At 35.2% G+C, this 9,249-nt stretch overlaps 1 protein-coding gene across 1 annotated transcript; it reads right to left on the bottom strand.

Moving 5' to 3' along the window:
- Positions 1 to 616: 616 nt before the first annotated feature.
- On the bottom strand, positions 617 to 2,102 carry LOC149177305 (heavy metal-associated isoprenylated plant protein 39-like). The gene is made up of 3 exons (XM_089423378.1): positions 1,849 to 2,102; positions 1,662 to 1,737; positions 617 to 1,366 (listed from the first exon to the last, which is right to left on the bottom strand). The coding sequence occupies exons 1-3, from the start codon at positions 1,852 to 1,854 to the stop codon at positions 1,086 to 1,088; spliced, it is 363 nt and encodes a 120-aa protein (XP_089279504.1). The 5' UTR covers positions 1,855 to 2,102; the 3' UTR covers positions 617 to 1,085.
- Positions 2,103 to 9,249: the final 7,147 nt, after the last annotated feature.

The following is a 9,249-nucleotide window of genomic DNA, read 5'->3' as shown; positions in this document are numbered from 1 at the left end:
TATATATTTTTTTTTTTTACTTATATAACCCATTTATATATTGTTATCACAACTTTTTATATAAATAACATTTATTCATTTCTTTTATATTTAACCCATCTTTATTTAAATAAATATTTTAAATCATTTATAACTAATCTACTTATATATACTTTTTCCACAACCTTTTATATAAATAACATGCGCCGCTTTTTTTGAAAAAAAAAAATGATGTGATCTTAGTGCTCTAAAGTCGCTTCTTTTCCTTTCCGTTCCGGAAAGGCGTTTTCAATATGGATTCTGAAAGAATCACTTTTTTTTTTTCATTTCCTATTGACCTTAAAAGGGCTGGTTAAAGGAAAATATATATTTTAAAAATCACGAAGAATTGAATATTTAAAAGATTTTATTTTTTTCAGAAAGAAAGAAAAAAAAAAAAAAAAAAATTCAAATGAAAAAACGTTGATCTGAAAAAAAACAGTACCAGTACATATGTTTGGAATAAGAAACATGAGTACATCTGAACTCAACATAATCAGAAATATATATCAAAATATACTGATGTAAAAGAATAACCAAATCAAATTCTTTGAGATAGTAACCACTGTAGATCCTGTGATACAGTGAACTCATTCAATGAATTCAACGATCATATTTGTTCAATGGGTAACATATGTAACAGAGATGTATTGTCAATAAATAAAAAGTTACAGAAACTTGCTAGAATTTCTTTTCTAATTCCGTGTTGTCAAAGGCCAGAAGCTTCAGATGAAGCCTTTTCACTTCAAAGAAATACAGAAACTTGCGAGAATTTCTGTTTTAATTCTCTGTTGTCCAAGGCCAGAAGCTTTAAATGAAGCCTTTTCATTTCAAATTCAGAAACTTGAGTTTTTTTGAAAGACAGATATATACTAACTGAATCTTAAATCTCAGTATTTACATCATACTTAAGAACAAGATAATGGCCCATTGAACTCAGAACAAGATAATGGCCAATTGAACTGCCCTGTGAAATAACACATATACCATATTACGTACACAAAGAAGAAAAAAACATAGATTCTCTGGAGCTCGGGAAGGGCTGGGAAGAGATACTGAAACAGAGATCAACAGATAGTGCATGTATTGGAATTGTACTCATCTTTAACGGCTTCATAAGGGTAAGGCCCGTAATTGCTTGAATTCACATACACAATTCTTGGAGGCTCCTCCTTCTTCCCACCTTCCTTCTTCTCGCCCTTTGCCTTTTGCTCTTCTTTTGCAGGACCCAGGCTCAGCAGCTCTGTGTATCCGAATTTCCTCAGTTTCATTGTGACATCCACAGGATCTGCATCCCCCATGACAGTTATCTTCTTCTCCTTCATATCCACTGCAACGGACTCTACCCCTGAAATCAAATATCCGTCCATTGTTTATTAGCCCTCAAATCCATTTAATGGTAAGCAAAACCCCCTGATTGATTAATTGAATGAGTTTTGTAGGTTGGAAGCTTGGATTTACCACGGTCTTCATGTTTGATGGTCTGTGTTTAGAATTTGTAAGAGGATCCATCTTCAGAACAGGAAAAAAAAAATTGGCCTTCATGATAAATATTCGAAAAAATAGACAATCAAACCTGAGGACTGTGGTAAATCCAAATTTCAACCTACAAATTCGAACCACAAAAATTTGAAAATTTTTACCTTCAACTCCCGCAACCGCCTGCATAACCCTTCTCTTACATTTTTCGTCGTCGATGGTGACTTTCAGCACCATTTTCTGCAAATCAGACACATGGGCCATCATCATCAATCAGTGGGTTTAGCAATTCAAGACACTCAGAACCTTAAGCAGTTATTTCGCTTGAACAGAGCAAACGTAGTAACATACCTTCATATTTGACAGGAAATAGCAGCCTTCCAAAACTCTCTCTGTGATATATGCAGAAGCGAAGAAACAGAGTATAATACAAATTGGTACAGGGAGCCTTGTAATATATCTTCTTAATCAAGACCCTATGAAGGGCCAACGAGATATAAACCCATCAGGAATGACACTGTGCCTTGACTTCTTTAAGAAGCAACTCAAATCATATTATTTGTGTCTTGACTCCCATCTAAGATAAAACCAGGGTAAAATTGGCAAGGTTGGTACAACTTTGACGGGTTTCAACACCTGTCAAAGTTTTCAAGACCTGATGAAAATCTATGGTGCCCTTCATTTCACAAGTATTGTCAAAATGGTATAATTTCTATATTTAATGTATATAAAGAGTGTAACCACATGTGAAAGCTACCCTAAATCACAAAACTGTTGCATGCAGCTTTCTACAGACATGTTTTTGGAGTGACCTTCTTGTTTATTGTGATGTTTCTATGAACACTCACTCACCATCCAACAAAAAGTTGAATGAGAGGTTGAGAAGAGACCAAGTTTTTTTTGGGGTGGAATTGTTAATTTTTGGATAAACATTTCGTCTATCACTAAAGACAGAAAGTTGAATGAAATGTTGAGAAAAAAAAAACAAATCTATTCGGGGACAGTTTTAAAGAGAGAAAAATTTTAATAAATAAAAATAAAAATAAAGAACATAATAGTTAACAAGGGTTACATCATTGCTAGTACTTGTTATTTAATTCAAGTATAATTAAACTAAAAAATAATAAAGACAAAAATTTCATTACAAAAATAAAATAACTAATAAAATGTTGCATTGTTGAATGTCATGACCAAAAATTAAGAAATATGATTAACTAATATATACACTTTAATAGATATGTTTTTTTAATATATATTTATGTGTTTTATATATACAGTTTGAGTGGGCCTAATACTTAAGAGTATGTGTTTCATTCTAAAAGGTCACAGGTTCAAAACCAGAGGGGGTAGAGTATGTATGGCTTTGTAGATTTAGTAGCCAAATCCCTGTCCCACAAACAAAGGGGTCTCATACACCAATTTGGACAAACAAAGAGGTCTCATACACCAATTTGGCCTCTGACTTGATTGTGACCTTAAGATTAAATTCATGAAAAAAACAAAACAAAACAAAACAAAAAATCAGCGAATAATAAAAATAGAAGTTATTAAAAAGTTTATAATAAAACTAATACGCAGTCAAAAAAATGAGGAATACCATGCCTGGAGCAAGTATGATAAACTAGAAAAAAATCCAAAAATATTATAATTTAGTTAATTAATTAGAAGAACTAATAAAAATGGAAGTTATTAAGGAATTTAGACTTCTGTGATCCATAACATTGTTTAGATAATCTTCGGCAAAATCACATAATCAATCTTTTGTCGACGCGTTTCGAACCAACCAGTGTGGTTCATCATCAGGACAAGTAAATCACATAATCAATCTTTTGTCGACGCGTTTCGAACCAACCAGTGTGGTTCATCATCAGGACAAGTTTGTCCTGATGATGAACCACACTGGTTGGTTCGAAACGCGTCGACAAAAGATTGATTATGTGATTTTGCCGAAAATTATCTAAAAAATGGAAGTTATTAAAAAATTTATAATAAAACTAATACACAGTCAAAAATGGTTAGTACCATGCCTGGAGCAAACATGATAAACTGGAAAAAAAAAAAAAAAAAATATCCAAAAACATTATTATTTAGTTAATTAATTAGAAGAACGAGTCTAATTTTCAATATTTTACAATACCAAAATTACATCATGAAAGCAAATAAACCACAAAACTATCTATTTTCAGTCCTATAAAATGCCAAAACTGTCAATTTGCAATCTTATCATCAAATTTGTAGAGCCATTGCCTACTGAATAATTATCAAATTTGTGCAGTCATTGCCTACTGAATAATTACACAGGCCGCCTTGGCCAACCATGACCAAGCTTGCACACCAATTATTCCAAATGAGGTCCGACCAATGGAATACTTTAAAACGAATATGCCATATACAGCCAAAAAAAAATAGTTATTTTTGAGTATTAAAACTAATTTCCTTTTAGTAACGTACAACGTCAAAGATGTAGCCAATGTTAAAGAATTTCTTTTTTGAAATTAATAATTTATTTATGGTGAATATTGAATTTTTATTAATAAATAAATTTCATCCAAATTAAAATCCAGTTGGATTTGGAGTTTTGATATTTGGAATTAATTTGTAAGTAGTCTTACTTCCCCTTAAATTTATGGAGGTGTCACTCATAAGTCCATAGTGTAAGAAGATACAAGCAATATGAAAGCAAATCCTGTCACCAACTCCGGTTTCTTAAGTTTTAATGTTTAAAATCGATTTGCAAATAGTCTCACTTGTACTAAAACCACCAAAAAAAATAATTTACCTAAAATTAATAATAATATAAAAAATAACAAAATTTATAATATTTAGCAAATTTTAAAATCTTTGTCAGGATTAATGAATTTTTCTTGAGTAAGGTACGAGGTCAAAGATGTTTCACTTTAAAGACTAAGCCTTACCCATCACAAATTCCAAATGAAAACAGGCTAGTGGAATATTTTAAAACTTAGTCCACCATTTTTTTAAGCAGATTTTTTAATATTTGTCGGCATTAATGAAATTTTCTTAGGTCCGTAACTTGCGAGATTAAAGATGTTGCACGTTAAAGACTTATTTGATATTAAGGGTTTACTATTTTATTTCCTGTCGTTAAGAAATTTTCATTAACCAAAAAACTCCATGCAAACTAAAGTAGCGGCTAAAGCCACCCCAAAAAAATTCCAGAGCCTTAACGATAACAGAGTTTACCAACATAGATATCAAAGCAATTTAGGTTTGAATTTAGTACCACGAAAAGCTTCTTAGACATTTAAAATTTGCAAATTAAATAACTAAAAATTATGATAAAAAGTTATACCGGATTTTCAGTAAAATTAACCAGGATAAATGTCCCAAAAAAGTCATTTCATCTAATAGTTAGACTATGTTTATTTTTATTATATATAATAGTTTTGTAAATTTGAGATTTTATTTTATTTCAATAGTTATTATATGTTTATTATGTATATGATAGTGTGTGTGAGATTTTTTGTTCACTAAAATAGTCTTATCATAATTTTATGTAGTATAATTATCATTCATCGTTCATTTTTTTAATGATATAAATATTCTTTCTTTAATATTGGTGATGATTGTTAGCATTGATAAAATAAAGATTATTCTAAGTAAATTCAAAATGATTGCTTATGTTTAATTTCAGGTATGAAATAATGACATAGAGAAGTGACTTCTTAGAAATATGTTTGATCTTCATCACAAGCTTAACTAGAACTATAATATTGAGAATGAGATAAATGAAGAGTGGAACACTTATTATAGATCTAAAAATAGTTGCAAATCAATCGACCTTCGGTTATAGGATATCAATAAATTTCTTTTTGAAAGTCTCATTACTCATGTTATCTTATATGGTTGGGAAGTTTGGTACTGTAACATCTCTAAAAGAATAGTGAAAAAAATAAAGCAAATTCAAAAGTGTTTTATAACTTATATATTCAAAATTAAACGCAATTCACCATATCCTATCTGTCACACCCCTATCCTGGTGGTGGTCTTTCAACCACACATAGGTGGGTGTGGCACTGCCGTACTTTTTCTTTCCACCAATATTAGACTACACGGTCTACGCCTACTTGAACACTTAATCAATTTTCCAAACAAGTGTTCACAATAATGCAACGAAATAACTTTTCAACAAATATCTTCTTCAATTATCTTTATGTAGCGGAAACCATTTAAAATATATCACATTTATACTTGGGAGGGGAAACTCCCGTAAAGTCTGCCCGATTAGTTTATAAATAAACTTCAATAATATACAAGTGTACAAGTTTACAACCAAGTCTTGCAGCCAATCGTTCGACTTGCACACTTGCAACAATTTACTAAAATTAGTCCATCAACCATGCAGCTGTTGTTGTCGTTGTCTGCACTACCAAAAACCGCAACTTAAGCTTCGCCACAACTCGTGTTGCTCATCGTTCAGCCTTGCCCTAATTCTACACACTTCGTTCAACAGTCGTATCGCACTACTGTGTTTCCCGCTATACTCTGTGGTATGCACTTATGGATACACCATACTCCGCCCTAACCATGTTGAAACCCAAACTACCCGTGGAACTCTGCACACGACTATTCAAACCCACCCATCAGCGCGGTCGCATGACTTGCACATAGTGCGGTCCATTTGACCCGACCCATCGTGCCAAATTCTGTCGAAACGTTATCCGACCACCTACAACCTTGGCCATCAGCGTTCCTTGCCCCATGACTTTCTTCACTCGTCTTCCTCGACTCCCCTTCTAGCTTTTGTTTTATGTGATGTGTATTAAGCCGAGTTTGATGAACCTCTAATGCTCTCGCTCATCTTTAATATATACGAGTGCCATCAAGTTATGGCATCTCCAAGTGTCGTGTCACTTCACCCCTCCACACGTCGGCCCAAGTTTCGTGTCACTTCACCTCTCCACACGTCAGCCCAAGTGTATACTCATGCGTCGGCTTACACATCGCTAATTATGTCGGCCCAACCAAATATAACATGTCGCTGCTCGTTATAAGTTTGCTACCTCAAGTCGACCTTGTAGATTCACAAGCTCATGTAATGTACTAAAGCACTAGACAAGAATCTACTTCTACATTCAACCAGCGAAGCCAATAGATCGATGAAAACAATATGAACAAGAAGAAGACAAATCAATGGCACATAACACAAGATGTATCTAGGGAAAGACACTGCTCAAAACCCTACTATCTATATTGCATATATCACAAATATTAGTGAAGATACAAAGCGTGTTCTCACTAGAACAATTCCACACAATTATGTTCAACTCTCTCAACTCACAAGCAAGCTCTTGCCCAACACTTAGTCAATTTTGCAACTCTCCAAGCCCCTAATCTCTTGCGTAATTCCTAGGATGAATAGCCTGTATTTAAAGGGAATTCATGCTTCCAAAACAACGCAATCCAAACATAGGTCCTTTTCTGATTGCATGCATGATCTATACAACTCATTAAATCATACAACTGATAGTACACTGTTCCTGCACTCTAGTCTCAACTGGGCCTTTCTCAAAATCGACATGCATGAGTTTCTGATGAGGGAATCTTCAGTTAACTAGAGTGACACTTGTGGGTGCACTAGTGCACCAATTGCCTGTTAACTCTTTATTAGTTCGACAAACAGTTTGGAACTAATTTAACTTAACTTAACTCAGTAAACTGAGTGATCTAATTACAAATCACAATTAAACTTATCCTAGATCCCTAAAACGTAGGGAGGACATATACATGACTTCAAAAAGACTTCCAACTCGAAATTCCTAAGCTAATTAAGTTAATTAAACTTAATTAACTATTTACAAGTGACTATGAGAATAGAATTCGATTTTAATTCACAGTTTAATTCAAGGACAAATTAAACTGGAATTTTTTGTTGCCATATCTCAACACTCCCTCTCAACAAGAAAGGGATTATCAGCTACCCTAATCCTGTCTTTGTGAAACTCTAATTTACATCTTGACAATGCCTTTGTCAAAATGTCAGCATCTTTCTCCTCTGTGGGAATGTACTCTAACAACATAATCTGTCTCAATACACAATCTCTGAGATGATGATATCAAATATCAATACGCTTGGACTGATCATGAAAAATTGGATTTTCAAAGAGCTTGATACAACTCTGGTTATCGCAATTAATGACAGTTGGATCCATCTGCTAACCAAACAAACTAACCAAGATCTTCCTCATCCAAATGGCCTCACATGATGCCTGACTCACAACCATCAAACTGAGTGCAACCGATCTCTATTTCTTGTTGTACCAAGAAACTGTCATTGACCCAATACTGAAGATCCCTCCTGATGCGCTCTTCTGGTCGGATGGACTCCTTGCCCAATCTGCAAAGGTGAAGCCTTGAAGCTTCACTCCCTCTATTCATTTGTACCATAATCCATATTGAGAAGTGCCCCTGAGGTATCTCAACACATGCTTTGTCACCTTCTAATATAGCTTGGTAGGCCTAACCATCGCTTGACTAAGTTACTTAACTGCATAACCCATATTCGGTTGTGTGTTCACCAAGTACATGAGTGAACCCACAAGCTATCTATAAATATTAACTTCCACTACTTCCCTTGAAGTAACATCCTCCTTCCTCCAGTTACCTGCTAGAGGAGTCTCCATGGGTTTGTTGCTCTCCATGCGAAATATCCTGAGTATCTCGTTGGCATACTTTCCTTGAGACAAAAAAATCCCCATCTCCCTGCCATACCTCCATGCCAAGAAAGTAATGCATGGGCACCATGTCCTTCATCTCAGACTCTCTTGCAAGGCCCTCCTTGCAATATTTGATCAATTTATCATCACCTGTCAGTATGAGATCATTTACATAGAGTACAATGATAAACAACTTACCTTCCACCACTATGTGGTACAGGTTCGCATCCACTTCACTCTTCGTGAAGCCCAACCCGGTGAAGTAGTTATCTATCCTGGTGTACCAAGCATGAGGTGCTTACTTCATCCCATACAACGCTCTCTTGAGCTAGCACACATGCGACTCACGTTCAAAGGTCTTAAAACCTTCATATTGCTCTATGTACACCTCTTCCTCAATCATGCCATTAAGGAAGGATGTTTTCACATCCATTTGATGTATCTTCCAACCCATCTGTGTTGATAGTGCCAATATATATTTGATTGACGAGTACCTTGCAACAGGAGCAAAGGTCTCATCATAGTCATTCCCCTCTACCTATGAAAAGTTGTGGGCCACAAATATAGCCTTATGCTTCTCCACAGTACCATCTACAGCTTGCTTTACCTTGTAAAGCCAACGGGTGCTCACCAATGACTTGTCCTCTGGTCTCAGTACCACATCCCAGACACTGTTACGAACTATGGAGTCATACTCCTCCACCAGGGCAACAACCCAAACTGGCTACTGCACTGCTTCCTTAAAGAAAAATGGCTTTGTCACAACACATTCACCCATAAGAGCCATGTATCTAGTGTAACTCTCAGGTGACCTCCTCTGCCTACGCTAAGAAGTGGGCACTCCCCATTCTCCCGTGCATCATCCAACAATCAGTCAACCTCTCTAGTGCACTTTCTTCCCTCTCTGGAAGACTCTGCCTGAGTGGATGTCTCCACTCCCGGATCCTTTGCATGTGGTTGCTCCACATCAATCTGAGGCTCCTCATCCATATGTAGCTCAAGGTCCCTCTGAAGGAAAACTCACATGGCCTTCTCCTCATCGAATCTGACATCCCTGCAAACCACTGTCATCATG

The sequence above is a fragment of the Pinus tabuliformis genome, chromosome 4_1 (genome assembly GCF_031772625.1).
Source record: "Pinus tabuliformis cultivar Carrire ecotype Pingquan chromosome 4_1, CPIR1, whole genome shotgun sequence".
Classification (NCBI taxonomy): domain Eukaryota; kingdom Viridiplantae; phylum Streptophyta; class Pinopsida; order Pinales; family Pinaceae; genus Pinus; species Pinus tabuliformis.
Note: the sequence above shows the minus strand (reverse complement) of the source record. Positions and strands in the feature narration are given on the sequence as shown.

What these genes read in the sequence shown, in the direction of transcription:
- LOC149177305 (XM_089423378.1), bottom strand. An exon ending in GGCGGTTGCGGGAGTTGAAG is followed by an intron (nt 1,367 to 1,661) that starts GTAAAAATTTTC and finishes ATTTGATTTCAG; the next exon opens with GGGTAGAGTCCGTTGCAGTG.